General features: G+C 47.1%; 1 protein-coding gene across 3 annotated transcripts in view; it reads left to right on the top strand.

The window, feature by feature from the left end:
• The window catches only part of CLIP2 (CAP-Gly domain containing linker protein 2), a 58,588-nt gene extending 36,253 nt beyond the window's left edge, over positions 1-22,335 (top strand). For 2 of the 3 annotated variants that reach the window (XM_010721814.3, XM_010721813.3), the window contains exons 6-17: positions 118-315; positions 1,574-1,677; positions 2,954-3,014; positions 6,201-6,305; positions 8,061-9,005; positions 11,859-11,916; positions 13,128-13,211; positions 13,941-14,097; positions 14,199-14,358; positions 14,974-15,159; positions 18,270-18,332; positions 18,959-22,335. In XM_010721814.3, the coding sequence (XP_010720116.1) occupies positions 118-315; positions 1,574-1,677; positions 2,954-3,014; positions 6,201-6,305; positions 8,061-9,005; positions 11,859-11,916; positions 13,128-13,211; positions 13,941-14,097; positions 14,199-14,358; positions 14,974-15,159; positions 18,270-18,332; positions 18,959-18,970 (2,133 nt within the window). In that variant the 3' untranslated portion in view covers positions 18,971-22,335. The remainder of the gene's footprint in view (positions 1-117; positions 316-1,573; positions 1,678-2,953; positions 3,015-6,200; positions 6,306-8,060; positions 9,006-11,858; positions 11,917-13,127; positions 13,212-13,940; positions 14,098-14,198; positions 14,359-14,973; positions 15,160-18,269; positions 18,333-18,958) is intronic. The other variant, XM_031556415.1, reaches the window with a different exon arrangement.
• The last annotated feature ends 4,114 nt before the right edge of the window (positions 22,336-26,449 follow it).

Raw genomic sequence — 26,449 nt, 5'->3', positions numbered from 1 at the left:
TTCCAAAGCTTGAACTGCAGTTCTGTACAGCCTAATAAATGATCAGTAGCCTAGACTTCAAGCTGTTCTAGACTGGGGAGAACATGGCTTTATTCTGTCTCTTTAACTCTTCTCCAGCTGACTGAGACCTCCTCTCGTTATGCCCGTAAAATCTCTGGCACCACGGCTCTCCAGGAGGCTCTGAAGGAGAAGCAGCAGCACATCGAGCAGCTGCTGGCAGAGCGTGACCTGGAGCGGGCCGAGGTGGCCAAGGCCACCAGTCACATCTGTGAGGTGGAGAAGGAGATCGCCATCATGAAGGCCCAACATGAGCAGGTAGGAGGAGGGGTGGCCCAGAGGGTGCTGAGGCCCTGACGCTGCTGCCCAAGGAAGCTGTGGGTGCCCCATCCCTGGAGGTGCCCAAGGCCCTGGGTGAGCACTGGGCAGCCTGAGTTGGTGGGGGGCACCCAGCCACAGCAGAGGGTTGGAACTGGATGGGCTGTAAGGTACCTTCCAACTCAAGCTGTTCCATGGTAAACATGTAAACATGGTTCCATGTGCAAACTAGGCTCTAATTTTTTGCCTTTTGTGTGGAGGTAGCTTCCCATACAGCAGGCTTTCTCCATTCCTGCCTTTGGAACACGCTCTCTCTTTTCCAAGGGAGGAGCACGAACAGGGCTATGCCAAACCAAGGACAGAAGGTAGTTTGGTGGCTCAATAGATCTGGGTGCTAAAATGCAGTGGGAAGCAAGCACAGTGCCCTGAGCCACCTGCTCTGGCCTTGGCTGTGGTTGCACTGCAGCGTTCTTTGATACTATCAGATGCTGCTGAGAACATCAGCTCAGTTGGTGTAAGTCCCTGCTTATCCAGAGGGGATGATTTGATCATATTAAGCAACTGTAAGGAAAGCAGGGTGATCGTGCTAGCATTTTGATTTTTGTTCAAGAATATATGTAGATGGTATTTTATCCACCTGAATGTACAAAGAAAAGAGTTGCATGTTTATGCTGTTCATCAGTGCATGGCCCTCTAATAAACTGTTCTTGCCCTGAGTTCCTTGCTGCTGTCTATAAACCCTGCTCAGCTGCAGGGAGCAGGGATGGGTTGCACTGACTCTCTTTGTGGTGGGCTACACCTGCCTGCCAGAACCATGGGAGGAAATGGTAAATCAACTGCAAGCTGACGTCTTCCTTCTGGAACGATATTTTCTGGTAGTTATCAGTGATGAATTAATGGAAGCCTAAAATGAATCTCCTGCTCAGTGATGAGGGCAGAACTGGATCTGGTGACTTTGGACCAGATTTTCAAAACTGTTTGGGCTACAAGTGCTTAAATCTAATCAGAGCTGGATTCTCCAAAGGGTTCCAATCTGAAAAGCACTGAAACATGGATCAGATTTACAGCTTGGGGAGATTGAGCAGGTTTTTTTGATGCTCATGTCCTGGACTTTTTGGCAAATCTACCTTCTTACAATAGCAGCCTCTGAAATAGATCATCAGAACCTTCTGTTCCCTTGTTCTGATCCTTTCTTTAAACAGCTCTGTACCTCAAATGTTGCCAGCTTTTGTGAGTCGGGCTCTTTTTGTTGCTGCAGTATGTCACAGAGGCAGAGGGGAATCTCCAGCGAGCACGAGCACTGGTGGATGGGATGCAGAAGGAGAAGATTGAACTGCTGAACCAACTGGAAGAGGAGAAGAGGTAAAAATAGGAGTGAATGGGTGTGGGAGAGTTGAAACCATAGAGGAGATGAAGCTCTTAGTTGTGAATGGCATTGGCTGGATGTAAGGACAAGAAAGTGACTGGAGAGACATCCTGGGATGTCTCCTTGTATTTTACATGTGCTGTGCTCCCCTGTCTTGGCTACTACAGTCTGCCTGTTGTGTGGTTGGACCCATATTCCTGCCAAATACAGGTAGTTTTTTGGACAAAAAGCACTTCTGTTCCTGATGGGGACCCCAGTTACAATTTTCAGGCTGCTTGCATGTCCAAGAGCGTGTGACAATGGCAGATATTGCCCTAACTGTACGTTGTGGGCAACAATTCTCTGCCACTGCTGGCTGATGGCCAAACAGCCTTGGTCTCCTGCTGGGCTATGAAGCTATTGAAGGCTTCCAACCATCTTCATTCTTTTTTGGTTCCTGATACTGAAGATACTGAACGGGGAGAAGCAGCATATATATCTCTTTGTGATGTGGTAATTTGTGGACGTTCTGAGAAATGGAAGTCAAACTGGAATACAGTGCGATTCCCCTCGTCCCAGGGGCCCCGTGTGATGATGCATGCATTTCCTTTCTGGATGAGAGGAAAGATCTGTTTGTCATTCTTGGAGGCCAATTGCTCCATACGTATAACTGAGCCCTCCAGTGGGAACGAAGGCATTTCTGTGTGTTAACTGAGAAAGCTGGAAATGGTGCTGGTTTCAGTGGGACGGTGCTCCTCCTGGAGAGGAGTTGTTCATTCATGCTCTCTGGGCAGGCAGCTCATTTTCCCAGCTCCAGGAGGCCCTTTACCCCACGACAGCTGAGCTATTTCCTAAATATCAACAGATGCCTCCTCTAATTAGGGGAGGTTTAGACAAGGAAGCTTGTTTATGAAGTTAGATATGTACTCTCACAGCTATTTTTGTCTCTGTAACTGAATCAGAGCCCTTACATCTGGCTGCCAGCGTAACATCTTCATTACTGCTATTTTTTTTAAATCAGTAAAGAGAACAAAGAAGACTGAATTCAGCAGAAGATTGAATTACTGTGTATTATTATGAGATTTTATGTTCAGACTTTGCAAAAGAGTCCCAGGCACTTCCAGTTTATGTGTGTTTATGCATGGCAGATTGATGCAACCTCTGCATTTTTAATGTAAAGTTCCTTCTTTTCTCATCTTTTTATTGCACAAGGATGGCCCATGTGCAACGGCTGCTTGTAGGGTGCTAATCTGGGTGTTACTGATTGCTCTTTGTCTCTTCTTCCTCCCACAGGAAAGTGGAGGACTTGCAGTTCCGTGTGGAAGAAGAATCCATTACCAAGGGGGATTTGGAGGTAATTCCCACTGCCCTCACTGGGATGTGGGGGCCAAACTGGGAGCTGTGTGTGTAGTAATTCCTACCTGACTCTGAGCAATGCATTCTCTTTACTGATGGTTGTGGATATGCTACAAAAACTGTGGCGATTGATCTTTGGTATGTTGCCCCATCACTGGTAACAGTAGGAGCTGCCTGGAATTGCTCGTGTCCAGCCAGCCTGGCTTTAGAATTTGCCATGAGTTGTCAAGTTGTGTTAAAATTTGTTGCAATTAATAAACTGGAAGTGGTATTAGGAGCTTGTCCTGAGTATGTGCAAAGAAGGAGAAGGAAATGTTTCTGTGAAAGTGAGGCTCTGCTCTGCGAGTGTTACTTGTAGGGCTTTCCTCATCTTTAGCTATGGTGCTAGATTGATAACAGCCAGGAAAATCAAAGGACCTACTTCAATTCTATTAACAGAGGGCCAGGAAAATGTGAAAACCAGGTGATGGAGTATGTTGCTATGCATGTGACTGTCTTGGTATAAACTTCTATTTATCCAAAAGATATTAGAATCATGTTTGATGGTGTAAATCTGCAGTGCCCTGATGCAGTCCTTTGCCAAAGGACAGCAAAGTGCAGTTCCTGCCTTAGTGAGTGGGGAATGAAATGGGTTTGATACTGAGCTGAGCTGATTGCTTTCCCCCAGTGCTTTAGAGAAGGGTCATTGATCCATTGGTCCCTTTGGGATGAGCACCAGGTGTGATGCTCAGAAGTGATTCTCCTTTTCTCTGTGGTTTTTGGCTCCAGGGTTTTTGTTTTTTTTTGGACAGTTCCATCCTTGACACATTATAAACTTGGAGTTTTTCAGCATTTGGAGCTATGGATCCAATATTTAGACATTCGATAAAGTGGGAGGATTTCTGTGTTTAGCCTTGAAATGTGATCATGATTTAAGTCCTCTTTTGATCCTGGTTGGCACTGCTGATGCTGTAGTGCTTTGGAAGATGGAAGGCGATGGCAGGGAAAACAAACAAACTTGGCAGAAAAGCTTTTTATAGTGGAAAACTCCTGTTACAGAAAAATATTTCCCTTGGAGAGGTTTTATCTTGTGCTTCTTGCCTGGAATCTGCATGGCACTTCACACACCACTGGAAGTTCTGAGACTAATAATGGGAATTAAGTCTGAAATGCAGTTCTGCCCTTCCTCAAAGGAAAACTTTGATTTGAGGCTGACTCTTGGGGACTAGGCAAATCAAATGGCATAAAATTAAGTAATAAAGCAGAACTTCATGCAAATCTTAAATGAAGCTGTGTTTAAGGGCTGTAGAAAGTCGGTCCAACTTTCTTCCCTGTTTTTTTTTTTTTCTCCTCTATTTTCATATTGATTTTCAAGACTTGGAAAACAGTGGGTTTGATGGATGCTGAGAAGGAATATCAGGTGGTACTGAGGTAGCTTAGCTGGAAATTTGAGTGCTGACCTCAGGAATCCTGAGAATGTCCTTTGTGGAGATTCAGAGATGAGTTCTGTGATGGGTCAGCATCTGTGGGCTAAATGACTTACCAGTAGTGAGGGCAGTTCCAAAAGTTTACATTACTGAGGGGTATGTGGGTGTTTTGAGCAAGAGTAAACTAATGAAAGTTCATTAGTGTTAATGGAACAACCATCCCTGTGAATGAATTCCAACCTGGAGCTCCATCTGAAGGTGGGGATCTTTGAGCTGTGTGGAGAATGGGAGAAGCCACAAAGTTAGAGTACCAAGGCTTGAATTTTCTTGAATTAGGATGTGTTCAAGCAACTTCAGTGCATTGCAGTGATGTGAACCGAGAAGTTTGATAATGTTTGTGTTTTTGAGACTACACCTTTTTTCCTCCTCCTGGGCTCCAACAGACCATGTATGATATGGAGTAATCTGAATATAACTGGTAGCTGAGATCTTCACAGTCTATGTAAAATGGTATGTTTCAAGACAAGAGAAACATGGATTTTTACAAGTATCAACTTCATTTGTGGACAACCAATCAAACATTTGCAAAAACAAACAAACACACAAATAATAAAAACAGTTCCAATAGAAAGAGCAGAAAGCAAATAGTTCTATTGAAAATGAAGGTCAGAAAACAGGTTATAAATAGATTTATATCTATATATAAATCTATCTGGTTCAGAACAAGTTCCTTTTATGGTAGGTCCAGTTTATTCCAAAGGAAAATGTTTTTGTAAGCTGAAGCATGCAAGAGGTAAAGTTTGCATCCACTTTTCCCTTGTATCCCCTCTTTGGTTTATGGGAAACTTAATGTGATGTGACAGTGATGGTTGCAGAGTCCAGAAGTTTGCCACCAAGGACCTCTATATGGTGCTTCTGCTTAAAGGGAAAGCACTGTATGAAGTCAGTGCTCTTGGATTTGGTCAGGTTATGACAGCTTCTTGTGCTTAGCTTACTTATCTGTGCTATTTTTCTCAAGCTGTCTTTTGTACAAGGCTACTAGTCTTAGGTTTTTGAAATTGCTTTGAAACTCACAGCAGCCCTATTCAAAATTAAGCCCTGATTTGTATTACAGCCCAGTATCTATGTTTCTTTGATTTATGCTCAGTGCAGTGTGGTTTGGTTTTAGCAGATGCTGAGCACAGTATGACCTCCTGTTGTGTTTTTCCACCTAGTGCAGGGTTCAAGGTGGCTCCAGAGCAAAAAAGGATGGGAACTTCCAACTTCCTTTTCAGTCAACCTGAAGAGCAAGAGACCTCTTTGTGTATCATCACTTCTTGCTTTGGAACCCAGAACTGCAGCGTGCATGGTGCACAGTTTGTAGATTTTTATTTTTTTAGTAGTCCTACTGTAAATCTGATCAACCTTGTGAGGAGAGATGTGGGAGAATCACTGCAAGATCGTTTTGTGATGCAAGGATCTTGTACTGGTGGTCTGCAGCAGTCAGAGTTCTGCTTTTTAGGAATTACCTACTCCTAATGCAGAGGGCTGTTTTCCCCTTGGATTGCATTTTGTTGTGAATAGCTGCTATGAGTACCATGTAAAATCCCACAGTGACCATTTTCTGTTTGGTTGGATTTTTCCTGCTTGTTTGGATCTTTATTCTCCTCCTGTTGTGAACTACCTTTCCTTATCCTGTATGCCAGAGATGATGTTGCAGCCTTCTCTTTCCCTCTCTCTCCCTCTCTCTCCCCTCCCTTTCCCCATCTCTACTCTTCCTTTCCCCCCTGTGTGACCAGACTCAGACGCAGTTGGAGCATGCCCGAATACGGGAGCTCGAGCAGAGCCTGCTGTTTGAGAAGGCACAGGCTGAGAAACTCCTCAGAGAATTAGAGGACACCAGGGTAATCCACTCCCACTTACCCTGCCTGCAGAACAGCGCTTGCCCCCACGTTGATGCTCGTGATACCGCTTTGGGTTTCATTTTGGTTTATGCGGTTGATTGGTTTTGGCTTGAATGTAGGCATCCCTGATTTTTATTTGGTTTGGTTTTTCTTTGCTCTTTCCCTCCCTGGAAATGGTAGCACTGTCTGATTTCTAGCTTGGCTTCTTGCGGGGAGGACTTGTTTCCCAGATTGAGCTTGCTTCTCTGCCCCATGCCACCATTTGACCATGAGCTCTTCACAACTCATCATTCAGTTAACATGCTCGAATAATACCTGCAACCCTGCACAATTCATGCTGCCCAGAGGCTGTAATAGGAGATAACATTGCAATCAGCATTCCCTTTGTCCCCGCTCCAGCCGTAGGAGCTGTGGTTCGAAATGAAGGAGCAGTGGTGAGACCAAATGGGACAGCTCCAATCCTTGTGCAGCAACGTATGTACGCACTGCCCATGTGAACCTGCACCCAATCCTGAAAGAATCATAGAATTGTTAAAGTTGGGAAAGACCTCTAAGATCATCTCGTCCAAATGTCCACCTAGCACCAACACTGCCTCTAACCCATGTCCCTTTCCTAAGACACTCCAGGGATGGTGACTCCACCACCTCCCAGCAACATGTTCCAATGCCTAACCACTCCTTCTGAGGAGAAGTTCTTCCTAATATCCAACCTGACAGCTGCCAGATGTGGAAAGATCTTTCTCATGCTGTTGGGTGGTATGGGAATGGCCAGCTCACTGTGATGAGCCTGCTTCTCAGCAGTGGGTTTGTTAGAGTTGAAAACACAACTGTAAGGTTTTCCAAAAGGTTTCTAAATGGTTGGAGTGTCCCTTTGCCCAACCAAAAGCAAAACTGTCCAGTCCTCCTGGGCTGGCGGTTGTGGGGGATATGGTGAATGAAGTGGAGTTGTTTTGACACTGGAAGATTCAGTTGGTTTCCTTGTTTCTTCTGCTTTTTTTCTAATATTTTAGCTGGTCATATCTCCTCTTCTACATCCATCGCCAGAGCACACCCAACTCCCCGTGACCAGCAGGCAGTTCTGCCCTGTTAGGTTGTGTTCATGTTGTATGGCACCGATCCATAGGCCTTATGCTCCCTGTTAACCATCATTAGATTTGTTGTCCTGCATCCTCTTGCCTTCTACCTTATTTTTTACTTTCCTGACAAACTCTAACAAGTACTCACGCATAAAATCCCTTTTCCTTTTTACACCAGGGTAAGCAAATGACAAGCAGAGGTGGGGTCTGTAGGCCAAGGTTTGCTGAGCAAGAATGGAAACATTTTGCTTAATGCTGGTTTCAATGCTTGCGGTCTTCCTGCATGTGCAGTCACATTTCCTCTGTGCATCATCTGGCAAGGTGCCTGGTCTGGAAATATAATGGCCTTTCAGGACATTATTTTTTCATAAACTGCTGGTGCTGCTCTCTAGCAAACTTAAAGGGTTTTGTCAAAGGTATGTATTTCTGTCTTGAAAATAAGTGGCTCCTATTAGAAAAGCAAACTGTAATTGGCCCAAAGATGTAGCTGTCAGTTATCGGTGATAATTACCCTGGTGCAAAACTGTGCTCAGGTTGGAGGGTGCTGGGTGTCCTTCCCCTTTTATTTGAATTTTGACTAATGTACTTCGGATCTATTTCCACCGAAGCCCGTTTCCTAAAGGGATGGGTGCAGTGATGGGCAGCGGGTGCTGACTTTCTCTTCTCTGTCACATTGCAGCTAACCACGGTGGCGGAGCAGTCCCGGATCCTGCAGCTGGAGGAGGAGCTGAGCCTGCGGCGCAGCGAGGTGGATGAGCTGCGGCAGTGCTTGCGGAGCTCACACCAGGCAGAGACCCCCGAGCACAGCCTTGGCTTGCAGTCTGAGGCACTTCGTCTGCGGGATCAGCTGCTTTCTGCCAACAAGGAGCACCAGAAGGAGAGCAGCCAGCTGAAGGAGAAGTATGAGAAGACGTTAAAGAAGTACCAGCAGGAGATGGAGAAGCTGAAAGCCGTCAATGAGAAGTATTCGCAAGAAATTGTTGACTTGAAGCATAAGGTTCAGCAGGCCACCAATGAGAACATGGGGCTGATGGACAACTGGAAGTCCAAGCTGGACACGTTAGCTTCTGACCACCAGAAGTCTCTGGAGGACCTCAAAGCCACATTGAATACAGGCTCTGACACCCAGCACAAGGAGATTGTGGAGCTGAAGGCGGTGGTGGAGAGCATCAAGATGGAACACCAGCTTGAACTGGAGAACTTGAAGGCAAAGCATGACATCGAGACGGCTGTTCACATAAAGGAGAAAGAGAGCCTCAAGCTGAAGCTGCAGGAGGCTGTGGATGAAGTGGAAAAAAGTAACAGCAACTGGAAAATGCAACTGGAAACCAAAAGCAATCAGCACCTTCTGGAGCTCCAAGACGTGAAGGACAAGTGTCGGGATGCTGAGCTGAGGGTGCATGAACTGGAGAAACTTCACAGCGAATACAAAGATCAGACACAAGCAATAGCTTTCTTGAAAGAGCAGATTTCTTTAGCTGAGAAGAAGATGTTGGACTATGAAACGCTACAGAAAACAGAAGCCCAGAGCAAACAGGAGATCCACAGATTGCAGGAAAAAGTGCTTGTCTTAGAGAACAAGCTGCAGTCCATGGAAGCCTTACATCCTTCTCAGCATGCAAATGTATGGCTTCTGGGTCGCTTTGCTTAGTTGTTATCACTGTTAATAATTCTTCATAGGAGTAGCACTCAGCTGCTGTCTTTTGCAGTTTGCTGAGGCTTCTGTGGTTTTACTTTCTGTTGATGATGCTTTTTCTGTGCTGCAACTGCATTCTGGGGATTTTCCATCCTTGAAAGCCATTACGGTGGTATAGAAAGTAAGAGTCAAATGCAGGTGGGCCACATTTGGGTTCAAAGCTGTGTTAGTGCTGTGATAGCAGACAGGACTGTCGTGGTTTGGCAGGGAGAGGTGTTCATTCTGAGAAAGCAGTGCCCTTAGCTGAAAAAGCATCATTTCTGCTGTGCATCTGTTGTTCTCTGAGGAGCTGCAACAGGCTTCAGGAGCAAGGTCCTTCAGGGGAAGGTGGAGGATAGGATGAAGGAAGCACTGCGTGTGCTAAGGGAGAACATGGACTGTGGTTTGAGAGCCTCAGCAGGGTTGAGCTGGTGTGCTGGGTGGAAAGCCTGGCCTCATGGCATATTTGGGAGATGTTATGAAATGCTGTAATTTATTTGGGTTGTAGTGGGAGAGCTGCTAGCAGGGTTCAGAGTGGCATCAGGCCAGGGAAATAAAATGCCTGATTGAATGAGAATCCTGAGCCTCCCCCAGGAAGGCTAGGAGAAAAGCAGTGGTATTGTGAAGTATGTAACTCACTCACAGGCTTTTCACTGGAGTAAAGCAGGGAGGTTGCCACCCGTGGCCCTAGAGCAGGACCTCTGTTTGTGTTTGGCTTTGGCAACTTGAGCTTGTCCACGTGGGGATGAGGAAAAGGAAAATAAGCCATGAAATGTGCACATTTTGAGAACATTCATTTGAAATCTATTACCAGAGATGTAGTCTGTTCCAGACTGAGGTGCCAATGAAGTGGATATAATGTCTGTGTTTAATTTGCCAGCATGAACAACCCCACTAAAATCATTTGTACTACTAGGCAACAAAGTAAAGCCAATGAATTAGCGTTGGCCAAGTCGGAGCTTCATGCCTGCAGAAGGACATCCTCCACTGAAGACAAGGAAAAAAGGCTGAGGAGGGATCTGCAGCATTAATGGTCCTTCAAGGGTTGCTCAACATGTTTCCTCTAGTAAAGATGGTCATGAACAATAAGTACAGCTGTGGCTCTGGGAAAAGCGAGTTGTAATTACAGTGCATCGTATATTATAGCCAAGATTTAAACAAGAATGAATGTAAAAGAAACTTGAGGTTTGTTCCAGAGCCATTTAAACAAGTGAGAGGGCTCTGGGGGATTTTATTGGTATTGGATTAGAACCAGGGAGTCTTGAAGTAATTATTTTTAAGTGTGTGTCGATTAAAATCAGGAAAACTTGGGAAGAAATGCATTGATGAAAGCCTTTGAGTGTCATAGAATAAATTCTATCTTAAAACATCTTAGCTAATTTAATGTGACTGTAGTATTAGCTATCCAAATATTTTGAGCAAACAAATGTCTCATGACTGTGAACGTGCCTTCTTTCCTATGTCTCCAAGTGAGAACAGAGCAGTTAAATAGTTTTCTGTGCCAGAAATACATCAGGCAACGTGTTTCCCCTTCAGGTGTGCTCCTGCTTCTGTTCAAGCTGGGTCCTGCAGTGTGCATGAGCTGCTGGGGCTGACCCTGGGGCTTTCAGCAGTGGTGGCTGCAGCCATTGCTCAGTCTGAACATTGTGTCCTAAAGTCCCACCCAAGGCTGCTGGATGGGAGGAGGCTTCAAATGCTGAACTGTAGCCTCTGCAATGGAAAACATTTTTAATATTTACTTGTTTATTAGTAAGCAGGTAGAAGTCAAAGGCTGGTAGTTGCATGGTGCCAAATTGGACAGGTAATGAAATTTCATGCTGTAGCTTACCTGAATCTGCCTTGAGATGAAGCCTGAAATCTGAGAAGTGGGTGTTAGGCAACTGTGTGCAGCTCAGTGGTGGTTTAGGGGAGAAATTACCCTGGATGAGGCAGAGGTGAAGTCTCCTGGGATAGGATGGATTTTCCCTTGTTAGGGGATTGTGCAATGGCCACCCTCTCTCCAGGGTGTTTAGGATTCCCTTGGAATCTCCTGGCCATTTGCACTGAGTCTGGAGAGAGAAACTATAGGATTTTGTGGGTAAAAAAAAAAAAGGAAAAAGTGAGAAGAGATGCATGTGAGAGGATTTCCATCTGGATGAGAGCCCATGCTTCTGTTGGGTACCATGCAGCAGGTGCTCAGTGTTAATACTGCTGTGGATGTTGTCCATGTGTAGGCTGGGCACAGTTTGATGCCATTTGTCTGGCTTTTATTTGAGACTGTCATGTCTCGAGAAGACTGACAGTCTGTGCTCTTCCTGAGGTCTGCACTGTAATTGTTTTACTTAATTGTAATCATTAATGCTTCAGGCACATTGTTTCTCTTGGCAATCCTATGGAACTATGCCTGTGCCGTTCCCATGTGGGGTAGAGCTGTGTTACTCCAAGTTGTCATCTTTAATAAGTGTATTTGCACCCAGTGGAAGTGTTTGCCATTGTCTAAGTCTCATGAGGTTACAGATGAGATGGAGATCTTTGTACATTTTTCTGAACAGGGGCAGTCTTGAAGTGTTGATGAGAACACATGAACAGACATCCTAAAGGGTGTGCTTTATGGAGGGGTGCTGGATCAGGAGACCTCCAGTAGTACCCAAGTGGAGAAGCAACTCCACAAAAGTCTGTTTTCCTCTTGGAAGACTGTAAAGCATCCAGAGTTGGGTGCCAGTCCAACTTCTGATGCTTGGATGGGGCTTTGTGGTTGTTGGTTTTGCTTTGAGTCTTTGAGTTAAGGGCCGTTTTATATCTCATATTCTAAATTTATTTCAGATGATTGATACTAATGATATTTCAGAAGAGAAGATAAGGATGAAGCAGACCATGGAAGGTATGTCATGAAACATTCCAGCAACTCACGTGCTGTCCCTTCCTCTGCTGTTCTGCTCTTGCAGGCACAGCTACACGAAAGGAGCTTGAGAAGTCATGTTTTTCTTTTTCTTTCTTTTTTTCTTTTTTTTCTAGATAGCATTTGCTCTCTGCCCTCTCTAATGAGCAAATTAGAGTAGTAGTAGAGGTGGAGGTTTTCAGTTTTTGTTATGCACTCATCGTGTAAGTGGTGCAGGCTGGGGACAGATATGGAGAAATGGGCTCGCTCCGTCCCATCCTTATGTTACAGAGGTAAAACATGGTCACTGAGCATGCTGTGCTTCTATAAGTGCACTGCTCATGGTAGATATTTTTATTAAGCTTACTATAAATCATATCCATCTTTTGAATAAAGCCCAGAATTTATCCACTCGGGAAGTTTAGATGATGTAGCTTGGAAGCTGAATTGCTTTTAGCCTCCCTGACCAAAAGGGTGAGCTGTGACTCCCAATCCCAGTAACGACAGAGCTGCACGATTGCACCTGAATGACCAGACAGACTCTGGGCTCTCGCTTCCTCTTGAAAAGGATGTCCTGTTGTGTGTGTCTTGAGTTTGGTCCTTTGTGGAGAATTTGGGGCTGATCTGAGACACGTGAGATCTTTTCTGATCACCCCTTCCCTTGTTCATTCCTACAAAACTCAGGTTTCCTCGTTCTTTCTTAGGGTTTATTGGTTTCTTTTTAGCAGAAAAGCCTTGCCAGATGACAAAGAGCTAACTTGTCTCTTCCATTTTCAAATGGCACTTGATTTATAGTTATATCTTTTTCTCAATTATTCACCTGTTTTCTGCAAATCCCTTTCTAAAGCCCTTCTGAGGATGCAGCAATCTAAAAGGAGATCACAGGGACTTTTCCAGGAACTTAGATATTGCTCAGAGTTTCATTACCCTTTATTTTTGCTCAATTTTGCTTTCTTAAACCTGTATCATTGGCTTCCTAGCTGTGTAGCCTGCCTCCTCATGCCTCCTAGTGCTGAGTGGTGATGAGATGCAGGGTGAAGAATGTGTGTTACCCCTCTGCTGCTGCTTCTCTGCTGATGTGGAGTTGCCTCTGGTGCCCATCACATCCCATTGATGGCACTCTGAACCTTGACCCTAGACTCAACACCTTCCTGATTTGCACAGAAGTTTTTCTAGGCTTCTAATCCTTGTCTTTTCTTTTCATCTTACTGAAGACCTTCAAGACAAACTGAGTAAAAGAGACAAAGAGGTGTCATCGCTGGTGTCCCAGACTGAAGCCCTAAGGGCCCAAGTAAGTGGTAAGTTTCCCTAATCCAGTGCAGGTGGGAACAAGGTGCTTCTCTGCTCATCCTTCATCTTGCTGTTGAATAAGAGCCCAGGTGCTCAAAGACAGGTGTAAAACATGGCACTGTCTGTTAGTGGGTGTTGCTGGTAAAAATTTGAGAGTTCTAGTCCAAGAGAACACATGATAGAATCATAGAATGGATTAGGTTGGAGGTGGCTGCAGAGATCATCTGCTTCCAACCCCCTGCATGGGCTAGTTGCAAGCCCTATCCAACCTGGCCTTCAATGGCTCCAGGGATGAGGGACCCACAATTTCTCTGGGCAACCCGTACCAGCACCTTGCAGCTCTCTGAGTAAAACATTTATTCCTAACACGTAACCTAAATCTTCCCTCTTTTATTTTAAAGCCATTCCCCATTTTCCTGTCTCACACTACGTAAAAAAGTCAGTCCCCCTCCTGCTTTGTAAGCTCCCTTCAAGTACTGGAAGGCTGCAATGAGGTCTTCCCAGAGCCTTCTTTTCTGCAGAAGGCATTTACATGAGCAAGGAGGGGTTTGGGCTCACTGGAAGAAATGGAGAAACAAATGGAGCTTGGTGTGATGTTCCTGAAATCTTCCCTTAAACGGGGCCAGATCTAGAGCTTACCAGCCCTGTGGTTTTAAGACTGAGAACTGGGAAAGTTGAAAGTAGAAGTAAAGGAGTAAGCAACTTTTCTTCTCCCTTGTATCCTCTGCTCCCCCTAGCTTTGGAAAACAAATGCAAAACTGCGGAAAAGAAGGCAGATTCGGTGTTAAAAGAAAAGAAGAGGCTAGAAGGGGAGCTGGAAGCCTTGACCAGGAAAACACACGATGCATCGGGGCAGCTGGTCCTGATCAGCCAGGAGCTCCTCAAGAAGGAAAGGTCAGTGTGCAGGACCGTGTGTGTGTGTGTGTGCTCAGAGTGCTGTAACCACCATTAACCCCAGCTGGAATGTCCTCACCTCTTGTTGCTGCTGCTTCCAGGAGCCTGAATGAGCTGAGAGCACTGCTGCTGGAGGCAAACCGGCACTCACCTGGGCCTGAGCGTGACCTGAGCCGGGAGGTGCACAAGGCCGAGTGGCGGCTGAAGGAACAGAAGCTCAAAGATGACATCAAAGGGCTGCGAGAGAAGCTGGTTGTGCTGGTGAGAGCCTCAGAGCCCCTCCTGGCCTTGGATATGAGGTTGGAAGGCTCTGTGCTGTGCTGTGGGGCTCACGCCCACCGCGTCTGCTTCAAACCACGATGGTTGTGTTCGTAAAATCGTTAAGGTTGGAAAAGACCGCTAAGATTATCTAATCCATTTGCTATTGAGCATCTGATGGGAGCTTCCCTGACTGTGCCTGGTGTAGCAGCACCTTGTTAAGCAATGAAACATGCATCCATCCTGCCCCACTGCTTCCCTGTTCCCACAGATCTTAGATCCATGGCTCACTAGGGCTAACACTGTTGGGAAGAAACCGAAGGGACATCAGTTCCCCTCACTGCTTTTTCCTAGATCAGAAGATGTGTAAAACAATGTTCTCTAATTCCTATGTACTTCAGTGTCCTCCAGTGGTTGAAATGTGAACAGCATTTGCACTGTTGGGAACAGATTGGAGCTGTGCTGGTTGTGTTTGACACCATACAGCTGTGCTCTGACCCCATCTACTGTTGAAACCAAAACACGGTTCTATTGAGTTACTGCAGATTTGTACTCTTTAAGTTTCCACAGCGATTGGTTCTAATGCCAAACATCCCTGTTTCCACTCTGTTACACAAGGACAAGGAGAAGTCAGTGACGGACCAGAGGCGGTTCTCCCTGATCGACCCCTCGTCGGAGTCGGAGGTGATCCGGCTGCAGCACCGCCTGGTCAGCACCGAGGATGTGCTGCGCAACGCCCTGGAGCAGGGCCACCAGATGGAGAAGCTCATGGAAGCCATGAGGCTTTCCTCGGAGAAAACACAGGTAGGGCACACAGATGTCTGTTGCCCAGGTCACTCATCTGTCCCAATGAAGATTTCGTGTGAGTTCTTCTTGCTTTCAGGAAGAGAAATATTTCTTGCTCTTGGATTTAAAAACAAAATAAAACACGAGCTGTTAGTGGGATAATTCTTAACTAATTTATAATGTCCTTTAGAATCATTTTTACAGTGTGAAAGTTGAGCCTTTCTGCCATCTCTGCTCTTTGAGAGAGCTTTTCTTGCTCTCCTTAAGGACAAACTTCAGAAGCGACTCTGGGAAAACATTTTTCATTTCTGCTATGAACTCCTGGAGGCAGGAGTACCTGATCCTTACCTGATCTAAGTATCCTTACCTGATCCTAAGTACCACAGCGTTCCCACTCAAGTTGCTCTCTTCTCTTCCCAATTCATTCTAGTATACCTGTGTTTCTTCTCAGAAGGCAGAACTGCTTCTGTTGTTGTCTTGCATCTTTCCTTGTGAAAATGAGGGCTGCAAATAAATAAGCTCTTCACGTTCGGCTTTTTCCACCGCCTACCTGAGGTGTTTAAGTCCTGACTGATTCCTCCAGTGCAGTGACCTGCCCCTTGCACCAAGCTTTTAGCTTTGTAGGGTAGGAGAACGGCTTGGGTTGGGAGGGACCTTAAAGATGGACTCGTGTCTTCTTTCACTCCAGTTGTATTTTCTCATCTGCTATCAGGTGATGGCTCAGGTGCTTCTCTAATACTTGCTCACTTAAGTTCTGAGCTTAAAAATGTCTTTTTTTTTCTGCAGTATTAAGTGGCAGTTCATGTTAAGATGGACACAGAAGTACACAAGCTGGTGGACAAGGACAAGGAGCAGAGTTTTACCCAATGCAAGTGTAGATATGTTGTGCTAGGTGATTTGGGGGTGCTGTGTCTTATTCTCTCACTGCCTTTGTACAGTTTGCAGATGCTCCAAAGGGCCCTTTGCATTGCATGGAGGCAGGCAGGGGGATGCAAGGTTAAAAGTGCAGTCCTGACAGCAGTGCTGTCTCAGCTGAGCATCAAGCTGGTGCTGACATTTCCTTCCATCCTGCAGTGCTGTCTGCTGGTACCAGACAGGATAGCTGTGGTGATGACAAATTTGTGGCAGTCCAGGACATGCCATAATACTGTCAAGACCTCCAGAGTGATTTCTGCTCTTGCCGTTAATTGCTGCGTGTTAAATGAAAATGCATCATGACAGCCTTGGCTGTTGTAAGTTATGGGAGGGGTGGGGAAAGTTTGCTTTAATGCTAAGTCCCCTGAGATCAGGAAATCCTCCTTTCCACCTTCCTGGCTCCAGAGGTGGTGCAGATGGTGATTATTTCTTCCCCAGCTGTAGAAAATAACCTTAAAGTGAATTGGAACGGACTTCATGAGGTCAGCTAATCTATCTTTGGCATTACTGTGATACCTTCATGCCAAGGTAATCCTTGAGATACGACAGGATAGCATTATTCCTTCAACTACAAACTGCAGTACCGAGAGACAGGGAGAGGATTATGGAGGGCATTGGGCTTCACACTTCCATTGATGTCAGGTTTATGAAGTGCCCAAGTTACGAGGAAGTCTGAATCAAAGCTCTCAGGTTTCAGCATGATGTCTGCTTGTCCTTTTGCCTATAGAGGGGAGCTGTTAACAGGGATTTTGGGCTGAGCCTGAGGACATAGCTGGCCTAAAGAGCTCCAGGTGCAATACTTCTGGAATCGGTAATGCTTCTCGAGGAGCCACGTTTCCGCTGTAGCCCATTCTGCAGTGCCTTCTGACCTCCTGTCTCCTCTCTGACAGCAGCTGCTGCCCAGGGATCTGGCTTGGCATCGCTCTCCCTTTGTCTGCAGAGCCTTCACAGTGTGCTTGAGGAGGAAATCTCTAATTACCACAAGCTGCTGCTGCTCTCCCTTTGCAGGCTTAGTCAGCCCCTGCGCTCTGCAGCCCTTGATGTGCATGGCTGGCCTTGCTATTAGGCAAGGAGACTCAGGAGCTGGGGGAGCATAATGGCATCGTGTGTCTTTGTCTCGTTTTCTTGTAATTGCTGCCTCGCTGTGCAGCTGCAAAGTACTCGTCCTATAATAGAGGAAGAGGGTCTTTCTGTCTTGGGAGACCCTGATCTCCCAGCTTTGCAGGAAATGACAAGGATTTGGCACTGAGACCTTTCCTCGGAATATATGCGGTGATTGCTCTGGGAGCCTATTTAATTTCAAGTGAATTACACCACTTTGTATTCATTATTGTGAGCATGCACTGAGATCAAATTTCCAACCTGATTCCTGGCACCCCAGCTGCTCCGTGTGCAGATGGGTGTTCTTCAGCCAGGTAGGAGATGCTGGCATGCACGACACCTGCACTGCTTTGGCCATGGGTGCAGCAGCAGCTTTATTCCTCCATCCATCCAGGCAGGACTCAAGAAGAACATTCAGTAGGGGTTCCTAAGTGATGCATTTAAGCCTGGCAGTCTTGTCTCATCTCCCCATAACTTCTGGTTTTGCTGTCACCAGCAATCCACCGACAACAGTGAATCTGATTACTGAGACCCAAACAACTGATGTGTGGCATGCTGTGACTTCAGGCTGCAGCTTTCTCCTCTTGTTTGTGCAGGTTGTACTGTCATTTGGAAGCTGAAGGGCTCCGTATTACCCCTGCTGAAGTAACATTATAAATGTTTAAAGTTCTTGGGTTTTCTAAAGATAGAACAGCCTGTCCTGGCTGCCAGGCTTGTCCCCAGGGATGGGAAACGGGGAATGGCGATGTCCTTTTTGCTGTGGTGATGTTCCTTGTGCTGAGCTGTCTGCAGCTAAAGCTGCCCTTGGCTCGCAGTTTGTTTACCAGGATTTAAGGGTCAGAAGTGAAGAATTGCTCTGTGTCCACGCAGGAGCTCAGGGGATGTTTTATAGCTGGGAAGGATGTAATCCCTAATGTGGGGACTGGGCCAGGATGCAGGGATCAGGAAGTTTCTTGCCAAAAACGATGTGATGTTTTTGCTTTCCTCTGTCCTTGTGTGGAGTGGCCACTGAGTGTTGTTGGGCTGCCAAGGGAGAAGGCAAACCTACCTCAGTCCTTGCAGGCAAGCACCAGTGTTCCTCTTCAGTAAGCACTGTCTGTTCTCTATTGCAGCCTGTTGGAAATTCTGGGTCTGCTAATGGGATTCACCAGCAGGATAAATCCCACAAGCAAGAGGTAAGTTATGAGCGGAATGTTGTTTAAAGTGGTGACTGTGCTTTCTTGCCTGCTTTGCTGGGGACAGAATTTGGATGGGGACAGAATTTGGATGGGGACAGAATTTGGATGGGGACAGCTCTGCCAACACAGCAAGTTGCACCAGTGCTTCCCACGTGTGGAGAGAACACTGTACCATTACAATCTCTGGAAGTCAGAGGAAACCAGGAGGACGCTCCTTGGTGTGCCTCCCTCCAGCAGCAGGCACTTGCTCGGGGGGGAAGCAGCTGGGAGTTTGTCCTCTGTCTCCTGGGTCGGTTGCCTGTATGACTTCTGGCAGGATGAGCCAGGACCTGCTCAGTCTCATATCTGCCATCCTCTTCACAAAGTGACGTTCCTGGGCCGTACCATCATGCTCTCTCCTGCTGTTCATGATGCAGGATAAGGTCTGAAGCCTCAGACTTCAGCTGCCTCTCAGGGCAGCCTGAGGAAGCAGCACTATGGCTTGCTGGGCAGTGCAGTGGGTCAGGACACAGAAAGCCTGGATTCCCAGTCCCGCCATCCCACTCTGCAGCTCAATTTCCCTTTCTGTCAAAAGACCTCAATGCTTGCCCTCATTTTTGCTAATTAAGTCTCTCTTCTTCCAGGAGAAGCTCTGATAGAGAAGAGGGGAAGATGATCATTTCATGCCGGTATCAGCTCCTGTGCACAGTCAGGAAAAACAATACCACATCTGGCTTTAGCACCTCCAAAAGACTAGACACAGTATTTTCACTTTAAAGAAGGACAATGTTTATAGTGTACTAACGGATGTAATCGGGACAATCCTGGAGCCCAGTTTTCCAAGATAGCTGTTGTTCCAGGAGGGAGCAGGAAGATCTCTCTGGGTTTGGTTTCTTACCTGTATTGGTTTGGACTGTGGAATTTGTGTTGCTTGAGCAGCCCTTGTCCTACCAGCAGTCTGAGTGATGGCTGCACCCTATGGTAGCTGAGGTGTCAGTGAGTCCCAGCAGCCCCACGGGAGCTGCAAAGGGATTTGCTTTTGGTGTTGAACACTGAAGCATGTCCTGAGGCTGCACGCTGCCCACGTAGTCTGTCCCTTCCCTCCCACTCACCCCAAAGACCTGCACAGTGCAACCTGCTGGGCTGGTGGCTCACTGCGACGTGTAGCTGAGGGAGATGGGATGTGTGTGTTTCCGTCCCTGCCTTGTAGAAGACATCTGGTTCTGCAGCAAGGAGGCTTCACCTGGTTCTTGTATCATAGCGTGTCATGTGAGACGGTCTGATTTCAGAGGGGTTATTTATTTTGTTTCTCACCCGCTGCAGTTTGGGGAAGGAGTGGTGGTGTGTCCCTGCGGAGCACCAGGCAGGGCTGCTCTTCTGATCCATTGCATCTGTATGGGGGGGGGCTTCAGAGACCAGACCCAGACAGCAGCTCACTGCTGGGAGCACTCATGCAGTAGGGGCTGTCTGCATTTGATGGCTACAGAAATCCTGTGTGTGACACAAACACGAGCAATTGGAGCAGAAGGAATCCAAGGCGAGAGCCCACAAGGCTCTCATGTCTGTGCACAGCAATGTAGGCTCAGGCAAGCACCCAAACTTCCATCTGGAATCCTGAGTGCTCCGAGCAGCAGGTGGGTGCTGCTGTGTCCTTCTGCTGTGGCTGTGGTGCTGGCAGGCAAAGGAAGCACAAGTTTGCTTGGTTGATTGTTCCTTCTGTTGGAAGCTTTGCTCCTCTCTCCATCTTTGCGCCAGAGCTCCCAGGGACATCAGGATGCGTGCAGTAAGGGGAGAATGTGTTCTTAAAGCTGTGAGGCAGCACCCCATGAAAGTCCAGTTCACATTCACTGTTGGGTGCTACAGTGAAAACAGGAGAAATAACAGCAGTCTCTTACCAGGCTTCCCTTGGTTGCCTGAATCCTCCAGTTCTCAGAAGTTCTCCTGGTACGATGGGGCTCCTGTGAAAGAGGACAAGACAGAAAAGGGCAGTGGGAGAGATCTGAGCCAGGCTATGGGCAGATGAATGTCACTGCATGTCAACTTTTTGCCTTCATTTCCTATGAAATTGTGCAATTTTTGTTAGCGTGTTGCCAGATTGATGTAATGCTGGACCTTGCTCACTGGTTGCAGGGTTGATGAGTTCTTCTGTTCAAAGGGAGCAGGAGAGGAGAAAGAGGTGACTTCAGGGAGTGCAACAAGTCAGCAACCACAGATACGTCTGGCTTAAGGAAGGGTGTGGGATCCATTGGCTGGAAATGATGCTGGTGGGATCCCACCCTGCCTGGTGGAAGTGTTTAGTCAGTTCTTACCACCTGGAAGATTGCCACCAACCTGCCTAGCACTGGGACTTTCCAGGGGACCAAAATCCTGGTTGGTGTATTCTGTTGCTCAGGAAAATCCCAGGGACAGCATTCCTTGTTCCAGCTTGCAGCAGCCAACACCTCAGTGCTGTTCCTGAGAATTCAGGGTTGGTATTCCCCAAAGTTCTCCTGAAGTCCCTGCAGCAGCTCCTGATGCAGGTGGGCGAGCTCCATTCTTTTGTTACTTATATTTCCCCCGATGGGTTTTTTAGTGACTTCTTCTATAGGTGAGTTTGAGTTTTCCTCTTCCCTCTTTGAACTCTTTGAACTCATGCTGTGTGCAGGGCAGGATCCCCAGGAGTGTTTATGGGGAGCATGTTCCATTAATTCATTGCTGCTGCAGCTTCTCCAAGGCAGCAGCAGGTGGGGCAGAGGTGGCCTAAAGTGAATGCTGCTGCTCTTCCCTGGCTGTATGTAGCTGTGCTGCTCCATGCAGCCAAACCAGGAGGTGGGGGCTCTCCTGGCCATGCTGTCATGGGCAGCAGGGTGTAACTTGGTCCTCGTGTGCAGGTCTGTGGGAGCTGCTCGCTGGGCACAGGATGTGCTGTCACACATCTGGGTTCCACCTCATCACTAAAAGGTGGCTGGGGCTGAGGTAAGACCTCTGCTGGGACTCCCAGGGGCAGGCAGACTCCAAACCAGGGACACGCTGGGAAAGGGCAAGGAGGACGTTCCCCAGCCCCTCTATTTATTTGTAAGTTTAATTGCTATTTTTGCCTATATGTGGTGGTGTATAAAGTATTTCACAATATTCGGTCTTACTGGCTTCGTTCTTTGGGGGAGATGTCCAAGGGCATCGCAGCACGGACGCACCCATCCCTTGTTGGTGGCCAGGGACCAGCCCTGTTTGTGCCTTTACTCCAACTCCAGCCCCGAGGGCGGTGCGGGGGCTGCGTCCCACCCTGCTGAGTGATGGGCTTCTGCTGAAGGCTGAGACATTGTCAGGTACACCACGTCTCTGTTTGGTGATTCCTTCTCTCTAACCCTCTCGACCAAAGGGAAGAATGGGTAAATCGGCGTTGGGTGAGTTCAGCTTTATCCCTCCTGCAGTACCCGAGCTGAGGGATGGGTGCTGAGGCTCTGTGCCGTTGCCTCCCCCCTCTGCCTTGCAGTAGAGATGCATGAGGGTTTTGTTATGACAAAAAATGCAAATGACACTGTAGAAGTCTTAACAGAAATTCCAGTACTCCGTTGTTCTGCAGCTTTAGCAGCTCAGCACTACCTTGTAGGGAATGATTAATACACTAAGATCCTATAGGCCTCATGTAAGTTACCAGAATAAAGATGTTACTAGATGTATAAATGGATGATAACCTTTTACTCGTACAGTATGTATGACAATTTTGTAGATTAGTCATTTTTTGGCTATCAGATTTTGTTAGTATGATATATAAAAAAAGACAAAAAAAAAAAAAAGGTTTGACTGCTAATGTCTATTTTGTTATTTGATTCATTTTATTTCTTCTGTACAAAAGCTGTACAAATCTCAGTCTGTGTAACTCCTTCCCATCTGTATCCATGTACAACCCCCCCCCTCCTGGCTTGCTGCTGTTGGTGAGCTCATTACTAAACAATAAAATCTGTGGCTGATGTTGGGCCCCGGTGCTGCTGTCCCTCCCCAGCAGCCCAGGGCCCCTGAGGCTTTGTTTCTTCCCACTGTCCTTACTCTGGGCATGGAGTTTTGGGGTCTCCCTTAAGAGTTGGATTTGGGCTGCAGGGTCCCTTGGTCACCACACTGCTTGCTTCTTGCTCAGGGACCGATAGCATCCAGCAACTGTTGGCTTTGCTGGCTCCCAGTTCTTGGAAGGAGAACAATTCTAGGATGTTGACCCCTGTGATGTGCTCATTGCCTCTGTCACTGAGAAGAGAAGGAGGTGGGGAGAGCTGATAGCAGCCTTTCAGTATCTGAAGGGAAGGCTGCAAGAAAGAAGGGAGCAGGTTCTTTAGTGGGGTCTGCTGTGAACAGACAAGGGGAGATGGTTTCAAACTAAAAGGGGGCAGATTCAGACTGAATATAAGAAAAAGGGTCGTGAGCCTGGAACAGGTTGCCCGGAGATTGATGTTGGGGTGGTCATTGCAGTGGATGCCCCAACCTCGGAGATGGGTGAGGTTTCAAGGTCAGCCTGCTCATTGCGGGGAGGTTGGGCTGGATGGCCAACACGAATCCTTCAGTGATTCTATAAAATCATTTACAGGATGATGGGGATGGAGCCAAAGCCTTTTCCCTCTCTGGGTGTCCATCTGGGTGCCTCTGTCAAGATGGCACCCCAAACCTGGGCATGTTTACCATGCGTTTTGCCTTTACGGGCTGCTGCTTTCAGCTCTGCTCAGGGCACCAGGCCCTGCTCAGGGCTTTGCTCTCTTGTAGCTCTGCTGTGCAGTTCATCAGCTGCAATCAGGTGCCCAAACCCTTGCTATCTCCCAGAGATAACACCGCAGCGTGCGCCTTTGTTTGCAGACACAACATTTCAGTGCCATTAATCGTTCAGCAAAGATTAATAAAACATGAAGTTTAAAGATGCCTAAATCACAGTGGGGGAGCTGGTAATCTCTGCCAACAATAATATTTGCACTTTATTTTCCTCTTCCCGTGGAGCCAAGGAGCGGAGCACCGCGAGCGCACAGCGGGATGGGGTGGTGATGTGGGTTCAGCTCTGGGGTGGAAAGGGAAAAGAAGGGGAGTCGGTGACCCCTATGTGGGGATGCATGGAGAGGACTTCTCTACGTGGATGCAGCCATGGGGTATGTCCCTATGAGTTGTCTCCTTGAGAAGGGGATGGATGTAAGAAGGGCACCCATGGACCATCCAAAGTGCAATTCTGCATCTGCCTGCTGTCTCAGTGCTGAATGGTACCAGAAACAAACTTTTTTCCATCACAAGGGTATATCTTCCCCACCTCTCTCTTGTCTAACAAGCATCCTTGTCAAAATAGCTTATTTCCTTCTAGAACAAAAAGTCACCTGAATACATTTGGAAGCTGTGTTGCGCTATCAGAGTAATCAGAATTTAATTTGATGCAGTCAAGGCTCTAAAAAGATGTTATCAAGGGGAACATCAAAGCTGGATTCCTGCACTTGGAAATGCAGTTGGAATGCTTAGTCCAGATTTCTTGTTTTATCAGAGTCTTTCAAAAAATCAGTCTAAATAACAACAACAACAAAAAAAGAATATTGAGAGTATTTGCAAATTAATGTCTTTTGTAGCTGAACAAAGGCCACTGTCTAACCTATTTCTTTTGCATGTCTGGGACGGTCTCTTATTAAATCCTAATTATACAATTTTGTTGTGTCTAATCACTTCTGCGCTTGCAGGAATTGAAACCCAAAAATTCACTGCTGTTTTTGCTGCACTGCATTTATCTTCTGGGTGAAGAAGGGCTCATCCCAATGAGTGGGGACCTATGGGTACGGGGACCTCCTTTCTTTCATCCCGTGCCCATGATCTATCCTTAGGGCTGTGGGTTATTCCCAACACTCAGGAAGGCTGTTGAGAAGCTCTTACATTTTTGGGGTGTTTTACTCCCTTGTGGAGGTACTGCTGTATGACAGCAGCTGATACTGGGGTGGAGGGTGGCAGAGCAGTGACCCTAAACCCAGTTACTTCAGCCATCACCGGCTCTATGCCAAACCCAGGCTGCTGTGCTGATGGATTAGCGGTGATTCACCCCTTCAGCTGATGTTCCTGCAGAACCTGAGCCTGACACCATCACCTACTGCCTTGGGGATAGTTCTGTCCCCAGCTTTTGCCCTCAGAACCGTGGCAAGGGAGCTTTGGGGAAAAGGAGATTGGGGCAACATCGTTAGGGAAATAGCACAGATCTTGTGTTCAAACCTTTTGAAGTGTTAATTAAAAAGAATTATGCAAAGGAGAGAGGATTTGAAACATTCATTTGAATCTCAATAAAGCATCTGTATTAAAAATAGCAGTGGGATCAACTACAGTTATAGGCATTTTTGAGAAAATTGGGTGCCTGTGTCCCCATTGCCATTGGGGTGCTGGAGGGCAGTGGGTCCTACATGGGAGAGCCTGGGAAAGTGCTTCCTCTCTAATATTTAAGCATCTCGGAAGCATGTTATCTAAAAGAGCCCATGGGATGCAGTGCTCAGCTCCAAGCAGAGAGGGCAAGTGGGTGCCTGGCTGCTGGCAAGGTGGCAATGAGGCTGGGAGCAGCCCAAGGGCACTCCGTGTGGGGTAGGAGGCACCTGGGGCTGATTTCAGCCCCCAAATCACTGCTGTTGACCCCCAAGTCCTCTTTCAGGCTCGTACCTCTCCATCAAAGCCCCTCATTAAAATCCCCTGCACGTCCTGGCCCTCGCTTGTTCCAATAAAAAGCATCCAGGGTATTAATTATCAGATTGGTGGATAACATCGTTAAGTTTACTTTTGAGCTGCACAGATCCACTGGGAATGCCAATCCCTCCTGCCCTTGGCATTGGTGCTGGAAGGCCACGAGTGGGCGAGTGCCCTGACCACCACTGGGACTTCATGGGGCAGAGCATTAATGGGGCACTGGCACCAATGGTTTGGGGTCTTTGGGGTTGTTCCCAGTACGGGAGAGGTCTGTAAGGATGTGGGTCCTATGGGGAGGTTGACTTTGCTGGGCAGCAAGCTGGGGAGGTGCCATTAGGGGCTGAAAGCAGGTTGGGTAGGGTGAGGAGCAGCCCAATGGATGGAGCTGGACCCAAAGCTATGCTGCAGAGCCACACTGAGGTCTTATGGGCTGGGAGGAGGTTCCAGCTGTAACCCATAATAGGGTTTTATTAAAAATGCATGAGTAGCATCCTAACCTTGTTCCCACGTGGGTGATCCCACCACTGAGACCATCCCAGCCCCATCTGGATGCTGAAATGTGGACCTTGGAGCCAAGAGGGTGGTTGGGTTGCTGGAGCCCCTCAAGGCATCAGCATCCCTCCCCGTGCCTCCTGGCACAATCCTGGCTCCCCTGCTTTCTGCCTGCCACTCCTTTCTGCTTCTTGGATTAAGGATGGATGCTGGATTGGGAAGTGGCAATGTCACTGCTCAGCTCCTCAGGATGCTGTCTGGGAGTGCCTCTGCAGGGTTCTCATTAGCATGGAAATAATTCAAGAGCGAAGGCGAGACAACTGGAAAACCATTTTATCTGTTGCTCCGGAGCAAACTATTTTTGCAGCACGGCGTTCAAAGAGCCACACAAAAATGCAGACAGCTGGCAGCACAGATAGATATGTTAAAGGCAGATAGAGATTGTAAATATTCCATGCAAGCCTTCCTCGCTGCCCCAGCAGGCAGGGAACGGAGGGACTGATTTTTTTGATCTTTCTACGGATGTGTTTGGAACCAATGGATACCAGCTCTGGTGGTGCAGTGTTCTTGCCAGAGTTGCTCAATAGAGCGGAGATGTTGCTGAGGAAATCTTCCCTGCTTTCCCTGCCCTGGGTTTTGCTCTCTGTCCCTCCTGCATCCCACATCTGCACTCCCCACCCGAGGCGCCCACTGGCAGCGCTCTTGATCTATAATTCAGAAACCATTTTGTTGTGCCTGGGTAGTCCTCACCCGAAATACACCAACACAGTGCCCCTTTAGGGAAGGAGAACTCAGACTCGTTCATCCTATTACATTTCTTCTGACCCTTCTGAAACTTTTTCTCTATTTCCCATTCTAAAGAAGTGTCTTTTTTGTGTGTGTGCGTGCTCTCCAATTCCACCGAGAGAAGGAAGAAATCAGCATATCAGAGAAAACAACGATCCTTGTGATGCCCAGCAGTCACTAATTAACAAATTATAAAAAAAAAAAAA

This window comes from Meleagris gallopavo, chromosome 21 (genome assembly GCF_000146605.3).
Source record: "Meleagris gallopavo isolate NT-WF06-2002-E0010 breed Aviagen turkey brand Nicholas breeding stock chromosome 21, Turkey_5.1, whole genome shotgun sequence".
NCBI classification, from domain to species: domain Eukaryota; kingdom Metazoa; phylum Chordata; class Aves; order Galliformes; family Phasianidae; genus Meleagris; species Meleagris gallopavo.
The sequence above is the reverse complement of the archived record's forward strand: the minus strand, read 5'-3'. Positions and strand labels throughout refer to the sequence as shown.